This window comes from Portunus trituberculatus, chromosome 43 (assembly GCF_017591435.1).
Source record: "Portunus trituberculatus isolate SZX2019 chromosome 43, ASM1759143v1, whole genome shotgun sequence".
In the NCBI taxonomy this organism is placed as follows: domain Eukaryota; kingdom Metazoa; phylum Arthropoda; class Malacostraca; order Decapoda; family Portunidae; genus Portunus; species Portunus trituberculatus.
The window spans coordinates 20539190-20561689 of record NC_059297.1 but is presented as its reverse complement, the minus strand read 5'-3'; the positions used below and the strand labels follow the sequence as shown (position 1 = coordinate 20561689).

Sequence of the window (22500 nt, the reverse complement as noted above, 5' to 3'; positions counted from 1 at the left end):
AAGCTTGTCGGCTTGCGTGATACAGCGGGGTTTTCAAACTTGGAAAAAAATTACCTGGACAAAATTTAGTTAAAGCGAGTTTGGTGTTCGTTTTACGAGCAGATGGTAGTAAAAGGAAACGTTTGTTGTAGCGAAATTTCGTTGTGTGAACTTTCGTTAAGCAGGGGTTGCCTGTATATATATATATATATATATATATATATATATATATATATATATATATATATATATATATATATATATATATATATATATATATATATATATATATATATATATATATACATAATAAACATAATAATTGCTTTATTTTCTTGAATACTGATGTTAACTTTTCATCTTCTAAATGTAGGAAGGAAGAAGAAGAAGAGAAAAAAAAAAAAAAAAAAAAAGCATCTTTCAGGCATTAGCATTTTGAGCAGTTGTATAGACAGGTTTTTTCTTCTAGTGCTCTAAAGTCACTATTAGTCATAGGGAGCTCATGCAGGCTTCATTTGCTACACCCATATGTGGACAGAATTATTTCAGCTTGTCATCCAAATTTGGCAAACAGAATTATTCATTTTTTCCTCAAGAGATGAGACCAGGGTGAGTTGACACATTTGAAATAAACACAATGAAGAAGGAAGATGTGAAGCAGTTGCACAGGAAAAATATAAAGTGTACTTATCCTGTACTGAGTGTGCTGATCCTGCTAATGGTCATTGAGTAAGTCAGGCACCAGTAAATCACTGGCATCTCTTACAGAGTAATATTCAAACCCATTAGAAAACATAAGGTATTTTTGTTAACAATAAATCTAATTATGAAATTTAATGACACTCATTAATTAGCTCTGGACACACTACAGTGAATCCATAGTCTTTCACGGTTCATTTATCACCCATTCACTCTTACAGAGTTTTCATTGGAATCTATCCATTTTAACAAAGTAAAAAACCCCACTTTATCACCATGAAAATTAACTATTATATTTTATATAATACAAACTAAATCACTGCATGGATTGAGGAAAAAGTACCCTCATGTATTGGTAAGTAGAATACAATTGGCTGACGGCCTACCATTGGCAACCCACACTTTAAATTTTCAAAGTTTATTCTGTTTACTAAATCTTTTATTTTGGATATAACAACTCCTTTAAGGCTATTGAACACTCATTTTATTTTATGAAACATCATAAATTACAGTATATTTCAAAATTATTGAATATTTGCTTTATATGTATATTTTTGGTCTTGGGAGAGTTTTTTGATACAGAGCCTACTGCATCTTTGAGATGAATTGTGAGTGTGAGAGGTAATGAATGATTTTAAGAATGACCAATGATGCAATGGTGACCCTTATTTCTTTCCAAAACTGTGCCTGTATCCTTGCATCTTGCCTAGTCAAACTCTTTCAATTAAAGTATAAACACTGGGAACAAAAGTGTGCCCCCAGTCCCTGATATATTCTATTATTACTGTTTTCATGACATACTAAGTCATCAGCAAAACATAACATAACTATGAACTACATATTTCTAAAATTAAAAAAAAACTAGGTAGTACATGAACTCACAGAATTGCACCTTCCATCATGGGTTCCTTGGCAGTTTTATTGTAGCCATCAGTGACTCCTTGAAGTTGAGCTAAAATTAATTCTACCTGCAAATCAAAATTACTTCATGAAAAAAAAAATTTCAATCCATGCCTTTTTTTCATTTTCTTTTTTTTTTTTTTTTCTTGCATTTTTGGGATGAATGAATTGGTCAGCTTACTTTTTGCACATCAATGATGTTTATCAATCCTGATGATGTATGGAACTTAACATCCCCTTATCCATTGTACAAGTTACTATAACATTACTTCTCTGAATTCCTACCCATAATCACACCTTCACAAAATATCTGGTTACACTCTTAAGGATACATCTCTTTGAAAGCTGCTGCAAAATAAGCAATAGAGTAATGAGGATTATTATTTACTTTTCAATTAATATGCATTAATTTTCATATGAATAGAAATCTTAAAAATCAGCATGACTAAATATCAAACTGTTCCTTTACAAGAGGCAGGCCAAAATAAAAAAAAGTTCTAATTATACGAAAAAAAAAAAAACACTGAAAAGATAGCATGATTCTTGCAATATTTACATAACTGCAATATATATATATATATATATATATATATATATATATATATATATATATATATATATATATATATATATACACACACAGGTGCAGTACATAGCACAGTTAATAGGTACCCAGCGAGTGGGAGGGGGGAGGGCAGAGCTACGCTACATTACAGCTAACTGTTGTCTTGTGTGTACCATGTTGCGTACCTATTCAAGACGCGCTATGTACCACCTGACTTTTTTTGCAATTGCCGCACACAGTACTTTCCGCACTCAGTAATTCCATGCACAGCACCTACACCTGTGTGTGTGTGTGTGTATATATATATATATATATATATATATATATATATATATATATATATATATATATATATATATATGGTGATGTGGGGTAACAGACCAAATGCTCTGGTACAATAAGTATTGCAAACAACGTGCCGCCTTTCATCACCAATATAGCACGATCCTCAGTGAGCAACATGCAAGCAAAAGGTTTCTGCCATCACATCATTTGTATTTACCAGGTAAGAAAAATAATTTTTCACATGTCTGATGTTATTTTTCATGGTTCTTACACACAGTGGAGACTCAATACTCAAACATCTTAATAGTCAAACTTTTCAATACTCGAACACAAAAGTTCAATTTAATACTCGGAAAAATACCTGGTAGTAAAACGTCCACACACATGGTTGTATACAAATGCTCCCTGGCCTCTCCCTATCTCCCCTCTGCCAGTTGTGCTGTTGCAGTTGTCAGAATAACATTCTCCTGCATTCTATCTGTAGTTTTTCATTTAGAGACTTAAAGTAGCACCAAAGGCTTATTAGTGGTGAAAATATCTGGTAATCGAATGGCTGCACACATTGTCGTAAACAAAGCTCTGGCCTTCCCTACCCACCGCCGCCATTGTCCTGTTCTGATACCAGTAATACCATTAATAACGAAGCAATATATTAGTACAGGTAACCCCCGTTTAACGAAGGTTCACACAACGAAATTTCGCTACAACGAAGGTTTCATTTTACTACCATCTGCTCGTTTAACAAACACCAAACTCGCTTTAATGAAGTTTTATCCAGGTAATTTTTTTTTCAAAATTTGAAAGCCCCACCATATCACGCAAGCTGACTGGCTTTTGAATACACCAGGAGCTGCTGGTACTAAGGCCTGCCTCAGGAAAAATCCTGGGACCCCTATAGAATAAAGATCAAAATCAAGATCAAGCCTCTCGTGGACAACACGCGCAACATTCACCCCCCAGTCAAAACATAACAGCGTCAGCAGCAGCTTGTCTTCCCTAGCTCAACTTACCACCAAAATGCCCTGCAACTGGCCTAGTGTTCGTAAGAAGACCAGGAAGTCTCTTACTCTCCAAATGAAGCTAGATATTATTCACAGACACGAGAGAGGCCAGAAAACTATAGCAGTGCTGGCCACTATCTTGACTCCATATTATACTGTCTCTATTTTCAAGTCAGCAGACTCTATTAAGAAGGCTGGTGAGACCGTATCTTCCTTGCAAGCTAAAAGAACCACCTGAACTCATGACTCTACAATGGATAAAATGGAAAGCCTTGTGGAAATGTGGTACATAAGTTTTGTATGCAGTACAATGATGCGCACTTTGTTTACATTCCACAGGTTGCCGATTAGTGTCTTTCCCATTTCACTCTTCTTCCCTTCATAAAGTTAAGATCATCAACATTATAGAGTTATATACATACATACATTAGTGTACATTATAATGACTTAAATTAAACTACCTAAATGTTTAACTTCATAATTTTTACTTTCATTAAACCTTTTACTGTACTATGATGCACTCTCGCTTTGCTTACTCTCAATGGAAGTTCAAATCAGGGGTTAAACTTGTTATAATCGGTTCGCTTAACGAAGTTTTGCTTAACGAAGTGTTTTTTAGGAACGTAAGCCCTTCGTTAAACGGGGGTTGCCTGTATTCCGGTACACTGGATCCCTAGTACGGCATTCGTGAGAAAAACAACATTCTTCTGCCTCCTGCCTGTAGTTTTTCATATAGAAACCATGGGACGGGTTTCTAAGAATTATAAGCAGAGGAAGGACGCCTTGAATATGAGTATGGAAGCTCAAAGAATAAAAAGAGTGTGTTGAATCTGACACCTCAGATGCTCCAGTACACATCCTCGCGTCACCCACCACCACCACACCACTGCCTGCCACTCCCACATCACAGCCCACCACATCTCACGCAGAACAAATAATAGGAAATGAAGAAGAAAAGACCTCATTACTCACAATTAGAGAAGCTCTTCTACAAAATACTGAGAAAGGAAATGAAGATAGTGACAATGAGCTTGTCATGCTGACGAAAAGGAGGATGAAAATTTTTCTTTCCTCTCATTGATCATGCTGATGCCTTTGACTACAGTTTCAACCCTGATGTATACAAGAACACCAAAACTATGCACTGCACAACATGCAACTTGAAGAACACATCACAACCAGAAAAAGTGAGGGCTGGACATTGGAAGAAAAGCCTCTTCAGGACCAACATATCATTGACAGGGGGGACTAGGAGCCTGATGTGCTTAGAAATACATCTAATTGTATTTTGAGATTGTAGATAATGAAAAGAACATATAGTAAACCTGAATAAACTTCCTATTTTGAAGCCAATTTTAGCTTGATTTCAATGAAACAAAAACTAAAAAGGAGAAGAATACTTCTTTCAATTCACGTTGCTATTTTTATATAAGTGACCTGTAATTTTGTATTAATATAATATCTTCTGGTCAAAAAAAAAAGTAAAAAAATAAGATTTTGAAAAAAAAAGTCATACAACAAAAATAAAAGATGAAATAAAAAATCTAACGACATAGAAACATTTCATATTATAACGTGTCTTTGCCACAGGAAAATGAAGGTCATGGGGCAAATAATAATGCCAGAATAACACTTGTAAGTTTTAGTTGCAATTATAATTGCATGGCGGGGTTGGGGACTAGAATGGGGATGAATGTCTAATATTGATGTACATGTTCCCAATACTTCACAACATAAAAATCAGAGTGATTCATGCATTTTTACCAGAGACATGACAACCATGATCTAAACCGGATGCTCCCCTTAAAGGTTAAATAGGCAATCATCTGTGGGTCTGGAATGAATTAATCCAATTTACATTATTTCTTAAGAGAAAAAATTATTTGCCATTCGTACAAATAACAATTCATATAGTGTACTGGAATGGATTGTGGATGAATAAAAGTATTACACTAGACATAAAGTAAGGTAGAATCTTCAAACAAAATCATTAATAATAAAGAAACCATTACAGTATTACAGGATATTTTCAATATTCAAATTAACTTTGTTATGTCATCCTTAGGTATACTAGAGATTCAAAATTAAATAAAAATGTAAACATATTTACATTATGCCAGACTGGACAACTGTTTCTCTTCTGAGCAATCATGGTCTGCATCCATTGGAAATTGGTTTTGAGATAAGAGCGCAAACTGTCGCAAAACTCTTTTGACTTCCACTCACACAATCCTTCCATTGTGTTTCTGAGGACAAAAAAACAAACATAAGTAGTAATCAACATGAATGCAAAATATAGGACAGTAATACTCCGCTTAACGAACAGGATAGGGGGGTGTCAAAGCTGTTCGTAGAGTGGAAATTCGTTAAGCGGACGTTATTTTCTCATAGGAAATAATGGAAATAGGGGGAATGTGTTCTGGGGTGGTCCCCAACATACCACATGGGTTAAAAAAAAAATTATATATATATATATATATATATATATATATATATATATATATATATATATATATATATATATATATTTCTATTAGCTTTTTACAAGTCTTGCCCCCAAGAAAGGATTGTTTTGTAATGCATAAAGTGAAATCTTACATGGAATACCAAAAAATAAAGCAGAGATGATGAGATCGGCCACAGACGGCGGAGACTCCGGCGACTTGGCCGCTTCTTCTTCTTCATGTGACCTTTTTAGCTTGGCGTGTTGTCTTTCACCACGATATCAAATTTGTTTCCACTCCTCTATTGCCTGCTATAATGGATATCATATCTTAGTATTCATATACGCTCATGCCATGAGGATAACCTGGACTCCGTGGCACTGAGTGATAGTGAATTAGTAATGAAATACCGCAGTATTTCATTACTAATTCACTATCACTGCAGTATTTCATTACTAATTCACTATCACTCAGTGACACGGAGTCCAGGTTATCCTCATGGCATGAGCGTATATGAATACTAAGATATGATATCCATTATAGCAGGCAATAGAGGAGTGGAAACAAATTTAATATCGTGGTGAAAGACAACAAGCCAAGCTAAAAAGGTCACAAGAAGAAGAAGAAGCGGCCAACTCACCGAAGTTTCCGCCGTCTGTGGCCGATCTCATCATCTCTGCTTTATTTTTTGGTATTCCATGTAAGATTTCACTTTATGCATTACAAAACAATCCTTTCTTGGGGGCAAGGTTTGTAAAAAGCTAATAGAAATGTTGTTTTGTGAACATAAATGCATATACACTCAACCCTTGAAACAACAGACAAATGTGTGCACGACCCTGTCCGTAGATTGCAAAAATCTGTTCTTTGCCAAAGTACGTATAAAACTGTATAAAATGTACGTAAATTACTGTGTAATCATGGAAGCCATTTCACGGAAGGAGGTTGCTCTGAGCTTGTTAAAGAATCTTGGATCCAGCTCCAGGAGCACTAGAGACAGGTGGGGAGCCAGAAAATCACAGCGAAGCTGCCGCATTTGGTCCCTCACCCGGCAAATTCAAACCCAGAAAATTCGCTAAAACGGATGTGGTTGTACGTTATGTGGACTTTTTGGTCTAACTTTATATAATACGTTAAACCGGAAATTCGTTAGACGAACGTTCGTTAAGCAGAGTATTACTGTATAAAGCATCTATTCATTCACCACCATAAGTGAGCATTATAGCAATGAATTTTTTTGGCAACAATATTGGGTTATTGTCTAAAGCAAGGGTTCTTAACTTTATTAGCTCATCAACCCCCAAAGAGGTTTCAAATTTTCTATTGACCACCTAGCAGTCTAGCTTTTTAATTTGATGAATAAAAACACAGATACCAAAATCAATATTATCACTGGATTTAGTAGTAGTAGTAACAGTAGCAGCAGTAGTTGACAAGCAACATAATAAAAAGGTAAGACACAGTAAGAAAATTTCTTGAGGATGACTTGGTTGAAGGTAGTGTTACCAGAACTGTTGAAATATATGAAAATTTACTGAAGAAAATTAGGTAACATATCGTTACCTAACTAAGAAATAAATATATTTTAAAAATCTAATGGTGGCTAATATACATAAAATTTTCACAAACCATTATCAAGAATTTCAAAATGGAGGCTCTAATGGCCTCTTCAACTCAATAGTAAATATCCACTGATTCCCTGGTTATTCATATGGCCACTTTTGAGAATCCCTGGTCTACTCCCGTGAATAGTAAGGGAGTAAGTGGCATAGTGGATAGGGTGATGAGCGTGGGATCAGACAGATGTCCATGCATAGGTTCGAATCCCACTACATATCGCTCTATTACTTGCCATTTGTCAAGTGGTTTAAAGTTACCTACATGTCACCAAGATACCTAAGTTCTAGGTGGTTACATCAAAGATGCACTTGGGTATGGGTACCACTATATATATAAAATTGCCTGTGCCACTAATAGGCGGAATCTTAACAGCGCTTCCCATATTCTTCAAGTTACCTGCAGGTGCTATAGGCCACAACATAAAGAAAAAAATTAAAATCTTGAAAATGGTTTGAAATCGTTAAAATACTAATAATAGGTAAATATCTTTTAAACAATAGTAAATGATAAAAGGAAATTATTACTAGCAATAACCCAATGATGACAAATGTCGGCCACATAACAAAATATTTTCTTTACACTATCAAAATATTTGTCACTCAATGATTTTGTTACAAACCGATATTCATGATACACTAATAGTAGTGTAAAAAAAAACTTTTAGAGCATTAAGATAACTCATCATACCAGACATCACCTTGTGTGATCCAAAATGGTAAGATAATGTGTTGTAAAGATAGAAATGTTTAAAACACTGAAACATATTTGATTTAGCAAAACACAGTAAAAAATATTATATAATTCAGATGGATTTTTGGTGGCTGAGCTAAGCAAATGTTTGAGGTCATTAATGTGCATTATATTTTATCATTATGATTATTCCAAAATATATTTGCTATATCTGAAATAAATAAGAAATACAGAGCATTGGCCACCCATGTCCATGTCCATGTCCATATATATATATATATATATATATATATATATATATATATATATATATATATATATATATATATATATATATATATATGGATAGGCAAAATTACAGATCAGCTTTTACTGACACTTGGAATAACTTCAAAAGTAAGCTACTTAATGAATTACTCACCTGTATGATTTGTAGATCATATCTGTACTTAAAGCACCTTCAACATACCCAGCAGCATAAGCCTGGATTGTGTCAGGATAGGAGGGGTTGGTTTCTATCTCCAAGTATCCCCATCTGTTTAGAAGTAAATGCATTAAAATATATAGTGATTTTGTAAACTTTTGTAAAAAGAATAAATGCAAAGTACACAAGGGTTACATTCCTGGAGATGTTACATTATTCAAAATCACGTTATTCAAACATAATTTTCCTATAGAAAACAATGGTAATATGGGTGGTTACGTTCCTGGCCAGTGGGAAAGTCTGCCTACTTTGGGAATTTTGTTACTCAGATCTTAAAAAAATATATTAATACATCACACGGTCAAATCTTGCAAGGGACACCAAAAACAAAGCAGGAGATGAGGAGGAGGCATTTTTCTGCCACCAACTGGCATCAGCTGCTTCATTTTCTTGTGACCCCTTAAACTTGTATATTGCTTGAGTTAAAGCCAGATGGTGGAAAACTCAGAAGATTCAAGAGAATAAACACGAAAGCAAGTCAAGTTATTGTGCACATAGACGCAACACCCAGACTGGGAAGTTTGTTTATGTTTGTCGTCTACACTTTTCATCAACCCCAGTTCTCTCTCTCTCTCTCTCTCTCTCTCTCTCTCTCTCTCTCTCTCTCTCTCTCTCTCTCTCTCTCTCTCTCTCTCTCTCTTCTAAATAAATAAATAAATACAAATAAATAAATTAATTAATTAATTAACTAATCAAATTAATAAATAAATAGTTAATTAAGCAACATAACAAATTACAGAAGTTATACATAAAATAGCCTCTTACCTATGGAACAACCTTTAAATCTCTTAGAAATAAAGTAACCTCTAAAACTAAAGCAACTCAAGAAAATTACTATGGAAATAAACTTTCAATCAATTCTGGTAATAGAAGGCCTGGGATATAATTAATAATTTATTGGGAAAAACTCAATTAAAGTTACTGTCAACTCTCACTTTTTATGGCAATACTGTTACTGAGAATGACAACGTAGCCACACATTTCAATGATTACTTCAGTACTATAGGTAGTTCATTAGCCAACAACAATGACAGTACACAAAATTCTTTCAATAACTATATGCCTGTGCCAACTCAATTATCTTTTTACTTGACAGTTACAACTTTAACTGAAATTAAATCTGTGATTCATAATATGAAAGTTTCTTCTCCCAGTCATGATGATCTTAACCTCTTCACTCCAGACAACAGGAAATGGCTCCTTACACCTTATCCGAGCTGGGTGTGGCTGAAGAGATACCTGACTCATAGGCAGCTCTCTCTCTCTCTCTCTCTCTCTCTCTCTCTCTCTCTCTCTCTCTCTCTCTCTTCCCCCACTACAGAAATAATGATGATGGTAAGTGATTTTTCATAACAGGTACATACAATATCTCCTTGTGTTCAGTATCATTGGCCAGCTTTCCTTTCCTAGCCATAATTTCCTGACAGATCGAGTGAAGGACAGCAAGCTTATCAAGAAACGTGAAATATTTTCACTTCGAGAGAAATTAACCATTATAACCAAGGTCCATGAAGTAGGCATATTTTACTCTATTAATGAGTCCACAGTGTGTAACATGGTGAAATGTAAAAGAGACCATAAAGAATGCAGTGCAGGAGGCATTACCTCATCCTAGCGATAATACTGTGAAGGTAGTTCATGATCCATACGTGTCAGTGATGGAAAAGGCATTGCTTTTGTGGATGGAGGACTGTAAACGCAAGAAAATACCCTATACCACACAGGTGTGTTGGGGGTCAGTCTTGGTGGGTCCCAGTCCCAATCTTATTTATAAATATAGGGTTCTATTATTCGATTAGTGCATTTTCGCTATGTGTGCACATTTTCTTGGTCCCTTTCCCGCGCATTAAAGGAGGATCCCTGTATCCTCAATGAGTGAAAGGGTTAGATTCCTGACATCCTGTCAGTAAGCAAAATCGCTATTAAGTGCAACCCACCTTCAACTGGCTCTTAACAGTATTGGATTAGGCCTTGTATAACATTTTCACATATCACCTAAATTTTGTCATTTGTAATGTATTTCGTCCATTACTAGGTTCCTTACTGAAAATAAAGTGAAATACTTTTATTTATTCTGAGAGAAAAGTAAAAGAAATGACAAATTGCTATGTTTATTTTAATTCTAGACTGCCCTGGGTGTCTTTGTAGCTGGCTGAAAGGTTGCTAACATCGGGATCGAGTTTCCGTATGGCACATAATATATACTATTAGTTATTTGACATTATATTTACTGCTCTTTCAAAATATTCCTCAACATAAAGTTGTCATATCTTTGAGCAGTCATTAAATGAGACGGTCATAAAATGAGACTAGTCTTTATAAACTCCTTCAATACTGGCACAAATTTTTATCTTGAGATTTGTGTATGATTTGACCATTTTATTGACATTAGGAAGGATCTGTGGAGGTCAGAAGATTAATGGTCACAGTCTTTACTATTTTAATCCCCCATATGAGTTTTTGAACCTATATAAAATCACCAAATAGTAACCAGAAAAATATAGAAATGCATCATGGTACTCAAGGGATTAAAACTGTGGGAACAAAATAAATGTTGTAGTTAAAAATCACAGATTCTTGTAGGTATATACATCACTACACACTAAATTTTGTTACAAGATGACCAACAGTGTGTGTATAGATATTATTACATATTCCTATAGTACCTTCAATCTTTTTATAATATAGATAATGCAATATTAATATGCCTGCCTATCAGCAATATACCCACAAGTGAATAATGTTTTGCAATCTTTAGGAGAGTCTTCATAATGTTCACACCATATTTTGTACTTACCCATCCTTAAATGTGTTGTCATGGAAGCTTCCTTTGGCCACCCAATTCTTCATAATTTTTTCATGAGTATAATAATTAGATCCATCAAATGTCACACTCATCAGAACTGAGAGTGTTGGCTTCAGTAGAACAGCAGCCCAAAGCCATGCCAAGAAAACAATCTTATTCATCATGATCTGAAAAATAAACAAACAAATAAATAACAACAAAGTAAACAAATAATCAAGCAGATAAATAAATGAATAAATGAATGAATAATAATTATTATAATAATGATGATAATAATACTAAAACATATTTTTTATGTAAAATGGTGAACTGGCCAAGGGCAACAAATGCTAAAAAAAAAAAAAAAAAAAAAAAAAAAACAGAGGTGCCAGTCTCTAAACAAGTCAAAAGGAAATGGGACTTCTTGACTGATATAGCAGTCTTCATCTTTTTTTTTTTTTGTGTGTGTGTGTGTGTGTGTGTGTATTTACCTAATTGTATTTACCTAATTGTAACATACGGGAAAAGAGCTATGCTCGTGTTGTCCCGTCTCCATATCTATTAATGTCCAGCTTTTTCTTAAAATCATGAATATTCCTTGCGTTGACCACTTCCACGTCTAAACTATTCCATGCTTCCACCCTTCTATGAGGAAGCTATATTTTTCACATCTCTCCTATAAGTGGCCATTTTAGTTTTTTCCCATGCCCTCTCGACATTCTTCCATTCCACATACACAGATCTTCCCTATCCATTTTTCCATGCCAATCATCACTCTGTATATTGCTATCAGGTCTCCCCTTTCTCTTCTGTTTTCCAGGGTTGGAAGTTGCATTCTTTTCAGTCTGTCTTCATAAGTCAAATCTCTTAAGTCAGGCACCATTTTGTTGCAGCCCTCTGTACTTTCTCTAGTTTCCTTATGTGTTTCTTTAAGTTCGAGCCCACTGTATTGTTGCATATTCAAGCCTCGGTCTTATCATTGCAGTAATTATTTTCTTCATCATTTCTTCATCTATATATCGAACGCCACTCTTATGTTCCTCAATAAGTTCAATACTTCTCCAATTATTTTGTTTATATGTCTCTCTGGCGATAGGTCATTGGTAATTGTCACCCCAAGGTCTTTTTCTTCATGACTGGTTTTATGTCTTCATTTCCTATCTTGTACATACTCCTGATTCTTCTTTCACTCTTGCCAAACTCTATTTTCTTGCATTTTGTCGTGTTGAACTCCATTTGCCATGTACAGCTCCATTTCCATATTCTGTCCAAGTCTTCCTGGAGTAGTTCGCAATCTTTGTCACATCTCACTTTTCTTAACAATTTTGCATCGTCTGCAAATAGGCTCACATAACTGGACACCCCATCCACCATGTCATTTATGTAGACTGCGAACATTACTGGTGCCAACACTGATCCCTGTGGAACTCCACTCTCCACCAATCCCCATTCTGATGGTCTGTCCTTAATTATTGTTCTCATTTCTCTTCCTACCAAAAGTCTTCCATCCATTTTAGTAAACTGCCATGCACTCCTCCTACCATTTCAAGTTTCCAGATCAGTCTCTGGTGTGGTACCTTATCAAAGGCCTTTTTTAAATCCAGATATATTCCATCAGCCCAACCATCTCTTTCCTGTATTACATCTATCACCCTCGAATAGTAACATATCAGGTTTGTCGTGCATGAACGCCCTTTCTAAAACCAAATTGACACTCACAAAGTATGTCATTTTTCTCCAAGAAGTCTGTCCATCTATTCTTCACCACCCTCTCACACATCTTAGCTACCACACTTGTAAGTGACACTGGTCTATAGTTCAATGGGTCTCTCTTGTTACCTGATTTATAGATTGGGACAATGTTAGCTCTTTTCCAGTCTTGGGGCACTACACCTTCCCTTAATGAGGCATCAATTACTTCACAAACTTTTTCTGCCAATTGCTCCCTGCATTCTCTTAAAATCCATCCTGATACCCCATCAGGTCCCACAGCTTTTCTCACTTCTAAACTCCCCATCATGTTCTTGATCTCCTCCACAGTTACTTGAAACTCCTTCATAATCCCTTTCTGTTCCATTACCAGTGGTTTGTCAAAAGCAGTCTCCTTTGTGAATACCTTCCGAAAGCATCCATTCATAGCCTCTGCCATTTCCTGGGATCTTCACTGCATACTCCATTTACTTCTAAACTTTCAATACTTTCTCTATTTTTGATGTTGTTGTTCACATGTCTGTAAAAAGCCTTGGTTGGTCTTTACATTTATCAATTATATCCTTTTCTTGTTTCTTTCTTTCTTCTCTTCTAATCAACACATATTCATTTCTTGCTCTTTTGTAACTTTCCCACTGCTTAATCCGTCTTTTCCTTCTCCACCTCTTCCATGCATCCTCTTTTCTTGTTCTAGCCTTTTCACATCTATCGTTAAACCAGTCCTGCTTTCCAACTTCTCTATGTTGTCTTATTGGTACAAATTTTTCTCACCTTCTTTGTATATTTTTATAAATTCCTTCCACTTTTCATTTGCTCCTTAGCACTCTTGAATTTCATCCAATTTGTCTCTTGAAAGAATTTCTTTAGGTTTCCAAAATCTGTCTTGGCATAATTCCATCTTCCCACTTTATATTCTTCATTTCTTCTAGATTTCTCTTCGTCTATCACCTTGAACTCCAAAACTGCATGATCACTCTTTGCTAAAGGGCACTCCACCCTCATCTCCTCAATGACCATTGGCTCTGTACTAAAGACCAAGTCCAGTCTTGACGATGCTCCCTCTCCTCCAAACCTAGTATCTTCTTTGACCCACTGAGTTAACACATTTTCCATTGCCAGTGTCAATAGTGTATTTCCCCATGTTGTCTCTGATCCTTCCATTGACCAGTCCTCCTGTGTGTGTGTGTGTGTGTGTGTGTGTGTGTGTGTGTGTGTGTGTGTGTGTGTGTGTGTGTGTGTGTGTGTAATTCACCTCGGTCGCCTGCTGGTCACCCAGCCAGTCTTCCCCATTACGGAGCGAGCTCAGAGCTCATAGACCGATCTTCGGGTAGGGCTGAGACCATAACACACTCCACACACCAGGAAAGCGAGGCCACAACCCCTCGAGTTACATCCCGTACCTATTTACTGCTAGGTGAACAGGGGCCACACATTAAGAGGCTTGCCCATTTGTCTCGCCGCCAGGACTCAAACCCGGCCCTCTCGATTGTGAGTTGAGCGTGCTAACCACCCACTACACTACGCGGTGTGTGTGTGTGTGTGTGTGTGTGTGTGTGTGTGTGTGTGTGTGTGTGTGTGTGTGTGTGTGTGTGTGTGTGTGTGTGCGTGTGTGTGTGTGAAGGAAGAGAGTTGTCTTTAGAGGGCAGGCTGTGACTACCCCCTTGTGTTGTGTTGTGAGCCACAAAGGGAAATATTCAGTGAGGTCACAGCTGGCTTTCATGGTAAATTCACAGCACCCCCTGAACCAGTATTATTAGACCTAATATACAGGTATTCCCTAATATATGATTCCCTTTTACAATAGTTTTTTTTTTTTAACTACACTAATTCTGCTACATGCTATTATGTTGTTTCATTTTTATGATATCTCAAGTGTGAATTTATTCATTCTGCATACAAGTACAGATAACCCTCATTTTTTTACAGTCCAGTATCATCTTTTAATTTTTACATTTCATTGCAACCTAACCATTTTTACATGACAAAGTAGTAAATCCCACAATTGACCATTCAATTTGATGAAATTAAGATAAATCATGGCAGGGTACTGAAGGTACTAGCATTGGGTTAGGCTGCAATTAAAACTATATCAACAATGTAAACTAAAATTAATAATAATAATAATAATAATAATAATAATAATAATAATAATAATAATAATAATGCTGACTAAAATAATTATGCATGAATTTTAAGACAGTGATAAAGTTATTAATAATGGGTGACAAGGCATATGGGAGGTGATAAGTGGCTGGAAGCCTGCCATCAATTCTCTTGATATTATTCATTAGTGATCTTTTAAACCAAACTTCTTGTCTTATCCACAGTCCATTGCTACATTGATGATAAAAACCTACACTTTTCCACATCTTTTCATAGACCTCTAACTCTTCAGGAAGTAAACTTTTCACACAGGGAAGCCAAAGAATGCCTGATTTCTGATCTCTCTTAAAAATTCCAGACTGGCCAGAACAAATTTCAGTCACTTCATCAATTTCATGAAGAGATCCTTCATGGAGTTTGGTTGTCTATCTCTGATGTTTTAAAGCTCTGAATAGCATTAATTCTATGCTACAGACCCAAATGAAATTTATCCAGCTTTACTTTAAAAAAAAAAAAAATCAAACAGGTACCCATGTTAGGGCCCATATCACCATCCAAGAGCATCTTCGGTGTAATCACCTAGAACCTGGGTATCTTGGTGATATGTAGGTAACTTTAAACCACTCAACAAATGGCATAGCTTCAAAGTGCTATGTAGTGAGATTCGAACCTACGCGTGGACGTCTGCCTGATCCCACACTCCCTTATCCACAATGCCACCACCTCCCTTAAAATAGTATATACGTACATATTATGTGAGCAACCATTTATGTTGTTTTCAGGCTGTGACTCCAGTACAGTTTATGTGCAATAAAACCTAAGTCAGGTAACTCTTCTTTCACTACACCCATCTCTAAGAAAAGGAAATAATGTTATCCCCTTAATTACAGACCTGTAATTCTTACCTCTAAATCATGTGAAGTTTTGGAGAGAATCATAACTTCCAAACTCTATCAATATTTGAGGACTAATTCTATTGTCTTATTCAATTTGGGTTCTAATAAGGGAGAGCTGTTGAAAAGCAATTATTGTTAACATATAATGATGTCACTTATTGAATGAACAATGGTAATGGTCACTTATTGAACAGATAATGGTAATTTGATAGAAAAATTATATATTCAGTAAGTGACAATGTTGAATTTTTTTTTCCCAAAAGCTTTCAACACAAACTCCAATGCATTGCATTGAAGGTACAGTCTTAAACTTGATTAAAGTTTTTCTTACCAATAGATCTATGGAGGTTGTAGTGGGTGAGTCTTACAATCCTCCCCTCCCTGTTACTAATAGCATCTCTCAGGCCTCTGTGTTGGAACTACTTCTCTTCCTTATCTATATCAATCATATATCTGCTGACCTAATATCAAATGCTATATAATATTAACTAATTATCTAAAACTGTATCTGTTAATCAAATCTGCCCTTTGCTCTGCTTGATACATCAGTTATCTAAGGAGATACTAACACTCTCATAACAGTTGAAGAATCCTGGGTTATTTTTGATAATTGGATTTTTGATAAAGTGGTAAAGCTCAGAGGGAGATGGTGACTGACTGTGGTGTGAGTGGTGAAGGCAGTGACGCAGTGAGTGTTGTGTTTATGTATTCTTTGTTTTGTTGTTTTCTCTTATTATTTTTTGCTTTCTCTTATTATTTCTTGCTTTTCCCTTTACTTTAAATACACTTCTAGTACAGGCAACCCCCGCTTAACGAAGGTTCACACAACCAAATTTCGCTACAACGAAGGTTTCATTTTACTACCATCTGCTCGTTTAATGAACACCAAACTCACTTTAACGAATTTTTATCCAGGTAATATTTTCCAAGTTTGAAAGCCCCGCCGTATCACGCAAGCCAACAGGCTTTTGAATACACCAGCGCCTCTCGTGGACAACACGCGCAACACTCACTGCCTCTGTTCAAAACAATAACAGCATCAGCAGCAGCTCGTCTTCCCTCGCTCAACTTACCACCAAAACGCCCTGCAATGTCACCTAGCATTGCTAAGAAGACCAGGAAATCTCTTACTCTCGAAGTGAAGCTGGATATTATTCACAGACACCAGAGAGGTGAGAAAACTAATAGCATTGCTCACCACCATCTTGACTCCATCTACTGTCTCTACTATTTTCAAGTCAGTAGACTCTATCAAGAAGGCTGGTGAGACTGTATCTTCCTTGCAAGCTAAAAGAACCACCTGAACTCGTGACTCTACAATGGATAAAATGGAAAGCCTTGTGGAAATGTGGTACATAAGTTTTGTATGTGATGCAATGATGCGCCCTTTGTTTACATTCCACAAAATGCCGGTTAGTGTATTTCCCGTTTCACTCTCCCTCCCTTCATAAATTTAAGATCATCAACATTATAAAGTTATGTACATACATACATTAGTGTACATTATAATGACTTAAATTAAACTGCCTAAATGTTTAACTTCATAATTTTTACTTTCATTAAACCTTTCACTTATAAAGTTATGTACATACATACATTAGTGTACATTATAATGACTTAAATTAAACTGCCTAAATGTTTAACTTCATAATTTTTACTTTCATTAAACCTTTCACTGTGCGAGTACTATGATGCACTCACGCTTTGTTTACTCTCAATGGAAATTCAAGTCAGGGGTTAAACTTGTTATAATCAGTTCACTTAACAAAGTTTCGCTTAATGAAGGTTTTTTTAGGAACGTAACCCCTTCGTTAAGCGGGGGTTGCCTGTACCTGATTTATAGGTATCAATAGTCGAACTTTTTAATACTTGAATGGCCAATTGGAACGAATTAAGTTCAAGTATTGAGTCTCCACAGTAAATGATCTTGTATACAGCTACATACATGTGTGCATGGGTGTTGCTCTGACGAATAAGTTACACAACATATTTACTTGTGTGTACATATTTGTGTTCAAAGTTAACGTAGTTCTTATGTATGAATACAAAGAGAAAGAGATTCACTGAGTGAAGTTACTTGTGTGGAGATATCAAGATTTGTCATTATATTCAGTGGTGTGTTACGTTGGTTGCTTATATTCATGTACCAAGTAAAAGTAATTCATTTACATATATGAGTAACCGGTTGAAAGGGCGAATGTTGTAATTACTACATATGAGATTTAAGGATAAATAAAGCACAGTGTTCAGATATTGAAAGATGAAGAGAGAAAGTTTGAATTATTGCACGAGACAATTATGTATGTTCAGTGACGAGTTACGTTGTTGCATTCGTATATGAGATTAAAGTAATTCTTGTATGGTTGTAAGAGAAATTGTAATGAATTGCAGTGGAGAAAGCGACAGGAGTTGTGATTGTCATTTGCCAGCGCCGTATCAAATATTTTATGTATAGATATTATTTTTATTAATTAAAGGTAGAAAAAACCTTTAACTTTTTGTAACCAGTAGCTAGAGAATTTGTGCAATGTCATGCAACAGCTCGGATCACGACAGTTGTCATGATGAAGGTAGTGAGAAAAACAGTGTTTGAAAAGATCATAGGGTGCAGAAGCATGCAAGCGGTATATAACACGCATGACGGAGGGAAGGCGAGAGTTCAAGGTCCAGCTGTCAGCCACAGCTGTCTCGCAATAATACATTTGTTTCTTGAAGTTTCTGAATCTAATTCTTCTCAATTTATGCCTGTAAGGATGTTATTTCTGAAAGGGTAGAGAGCTAAATGATGCACCTCCCCTCTAGACGCCCGGCCATACACTGTGTAGGGCTTGAGTCAGGCAATGACACAACTGCATGACATTTAAAAATGGCTTCCTGGTGGGAAGGGTATTTAATTATAAAAAAAATAGATAAACTGCACCATCAGGTAATTTAGGGCCTGAAGGTTTTGGAGAGACAATAGTAATCCCAAAATTTTTAATCACCTAAAATTAAATAAATAAATCCTTCACTACCCCCTTAAAATCCAAGTTGAACTGCCTGCCCCTCCCCCCCTTTTTTTTTTTTTTGAGGAGGAGGAGGAGGAATTTGTGCAAGTCGGACATTCGCATTTGTCAGACCAACCTTTTCCCCTATTAGTCTGAGTCAGCGAGGATGGAGGTTAGATCACCATCAAATTAAATTTGAACGTCTGGCAGACATAGACATAGGTACACTTATGTAAAAATCACAATCACATTGACACTGATTCACATACATAGTCTAACTACATGGCACAAATAATGAACATACTTGCGTTACACACAACCAAGCATATCATACTCCTTAACAAATCATCCTCTCATTCATTCATCTCTACACAGTTCCAGCAGTAACACTATCCATTCCCTTCCTGTCTTCTCTACTCTTTCATTCCTAATATGCCCTACTTCTGTCATAATCACTTGCATCATACTAGCAGATGCATACAAGTACTCTTACTTTCCATGCACCATAAATGACTGGAAAAGGCCTCCTCAATGTATTTTAGACAATAGTACAATCGACACAGGAAAAAAGTAAAGAATGGCACCTCCTTTCTAATCATTGAAACAATGATGCAAGAGTACTTACTATACAACATGTCTGTGATATTTTTAATGTGGGGACGGCTTTTGTAATGCCATAGTAATTAAATTAACATTCTGGTACCTGCAGAAGTCCACTGTGATTTGGTTATTGGTATTTTGGGTTAGTATCTGCATTTTGGTTAGGCTGGGTTAGTGTTCATGGTAAGGTTAGGTTAGGTTAGGTTAGGATAGTTTAGGGGGGAGGTCCGGAGACCGCATCCCCCCGGCTAGCAGGTTATGTTATGTTAGAATAATTTCAGCAAAAATTATTCATGAATTTTTACATTTTCCAATTTTTTTTTCTTTTTTTTTTTTGGTAAGGTTATGGGACGGTTAAGTTAAGTTAGGATAGTTAAGGGAGAGGTCCGGGGGAACCCCCCAGCTAGCAGGTTAGGTTAGGTTAGGATAATTTCAGCAAAAATTATCCATGAATTCTTACATTTTCCAAAATTTTCTTAAAAAACGGGTTTTTGCCTTTGGATTTTTTTGGGATCGCCATATCTCGCCTCTTTTGGCTCTCCCCCCCTAAAACCCCTAATTCCCAACAGTACCCCCAGCTTGCTGGAGCAGGTGGGGCGGGGTGGGATTGAGGAAAAGGGAGAGGTCCTATTCTGTACTTTTACCTAGAAACATTCTCTAAACAAATATCAAATAATTTATCACAACACCACCTCAACACTAGGAAATGTACTTCATCGACTTTCCTCCTTTCCACACTCAGATCCCTTCCCCACACCAACAAACCAAAAGAAAAATGTGCCTGTTATGCACGAGACGTGGTGCCCTGCGCATTGTAAATCATAATCAGAATCAGAATAATCTACTCATGAAAGAAAATAATAATCAGCGTTCAACTATTCATGAAAACACTTTACCGGATCTTGGAGCCGAGTCAGCTCTCACTCAGGCTCAGCTGACTAACTTGATCTTGATCTTGATGCTACAAATGGCTCGGGATCGCTCCGGAGCAACCTTTGGATCGGTAACTCCTGTAGAAGAGGAAAAAAAAAAAAAAAACAGAAAAAAATATTAAAAGATAGAGCAGTATTCTATTCACTAATCATCCCTACAACTCGCTCGCCACATTCTCTCCAGATAATCCTTCACTGCCTCAATCATCCTTTCACTCGTCCCTTTACATAGTCCCAGCAACAGCAACACCATCCATTCCCTTCCTGTCTTCTCCACTCTTTCATCCCTGTTATGCCCTAATTCACTCAAAATCACTTGCCTCATCTCATGCCTGTCTCTCATACTTCTCACACTCCAGCATGACATGCTCCACCGTCTCGTCCTCCCCCATGTCACACATTTGGCACACTTTGCTGCGGGACTCAGACCACCTGTAGTTCCTTGCATTTACATCCATACACTGTGCCCTCGCTCGGAGGAGATCACCACCCAGGATGCCATCATACCACCTTTCATACATCGGGGCTTCCTTTTCCTTGTACCATTCCAGAGTACTCTCGTTCCATCTCATTCTTCCATATATTCAGTCCCACCCACTTCACCTCTCTGTCTATCTCACTCCTCCATTTCCTCGCATCCCATTCAGTTCCTACCCTGCCTCTTCTTGTCACGATCCATTCACACTCATTTTGATTCCTCCCAGCCATTCTTATTCCCCATACCACTTGTAATCCACTCCTCTCTGTCATTCTCATGCACCTCTTCCTCCATTGACTCCCACTTTCATTCCACAGGTACACCTTCCTCACTATTCTTTCATCATTCATTCTTTCCAACCTTGTACCTAAGTGTGGCTTTAACTAGTCTTTCCCTAAAAGTGCTCCATCCCATATCACCTCTCAAAGCTTCTACTGCTGTGTAACTCGGTGCATTCAGTGCCATTCTACCTATTCTATTTTGTCTGAATCCCTCTGGAGCCCCGGGCCTTTGAATCAGCAACTCCTGTAAAGATTGATTGATTGATTGATACATTTATTGCTGAATTAATAATGAAATAGAACAAAGGAGGAGGATGGACCTTACCACCAACCCCTGGACAAAGACATAAGGGTAGAGTATAAAAAATATATAAATATATAGTATACATTACAAGAATATAAGTAAATAAATAGTAAATACAGATATTGCACACCTTATTGCATAAATATCCTACACTCTGGGAGCAAACACAGGATATCCTTGAGTACCTATATCCCTGAGAGTGGCTGAGTCAAGGAGATGGTCAATGAGGCTATACAAGTCATGCAGACCTTGCAGCCTAAATTTAGCAATGAGAGGACATTCCATGACATAATGATGCAGAGTGTGTCCTCTTGGTGTAGCACATAGCACACAGTGCACACCTGGAGAAGCACTGACTTCCCAAAAGTATTTATAACCTAATCTAAGCCTCATTGTCACCCTGTCGTGTGATGCAGTGTGTCTCCCATAGGTGTAAGCACAGCTCTGGGAGTGACGTGCATATTGAAGACTAGTGCCACTGCCTCTATGGTAACAAAGCTCCAACTGGTCACTAAAGCTACTATGTACAAAGTCCTTAATGCTACTCTTAACATAGTCCAGAGTGTACTCAAAGGAAGGGTCCACTGTATCGTCTTGAAGGGCACACTGAGCAAGGCGGTCTGCCTTTTTATTTAGTAGGATACCCACATAGGAGAGTATCCAAGTGAAATGGACCATGGCACCAGCACCTTCTCGGGCATGGATGAGATCAAGACATTTATTAACTAGATCACAGTCCATGGTGGAGGTAGATTGA

At 36.7% G+C, this 22500-nt stretch overlaps 1 protein-coding gene across 2 annotated transcripts in view; it reads right to left on the bottom strand.

Moving 5' to 3' along the window:
* Positions 1-20777, bottom strand: part of LOC123518332 (putative phospholipase B-like 2) — a 39395-nt gene extending 18618 nt beyond the window's left edge. The window contains exons 1-5 of one of the 2 annotated variants that reach the window (XM_045279095.1): positions 20645-20777; positions 11465-11640; positions 8605-8718; positions 5540-5675; positions 1561-1646 (exon numbers count right to left, since the gene is read on the bottom strand). In XM_045279095.1, coding sequence (XP_045135030.1) covers positions 1561-1646; positions 5540-5675; positions 8605-8718; positions 11465-11637 — 509 coding nt within the window. In that variant the 5' untranslated portion in view covers positions 11638-11640; positions 20645-20777. Of the gene's footprint in view, positions 1-1560; positions 1647-5539; positions 5676-8604; positions 8719-11464; positions 11641-20513; positions 20577-20644 lie in introns of those variants that run through there. The other variant, XM_045279094.1, reaches the window with a different exon arrangement.
* Positions 20778-22500: the final 1723 nt, after the last annotated feature.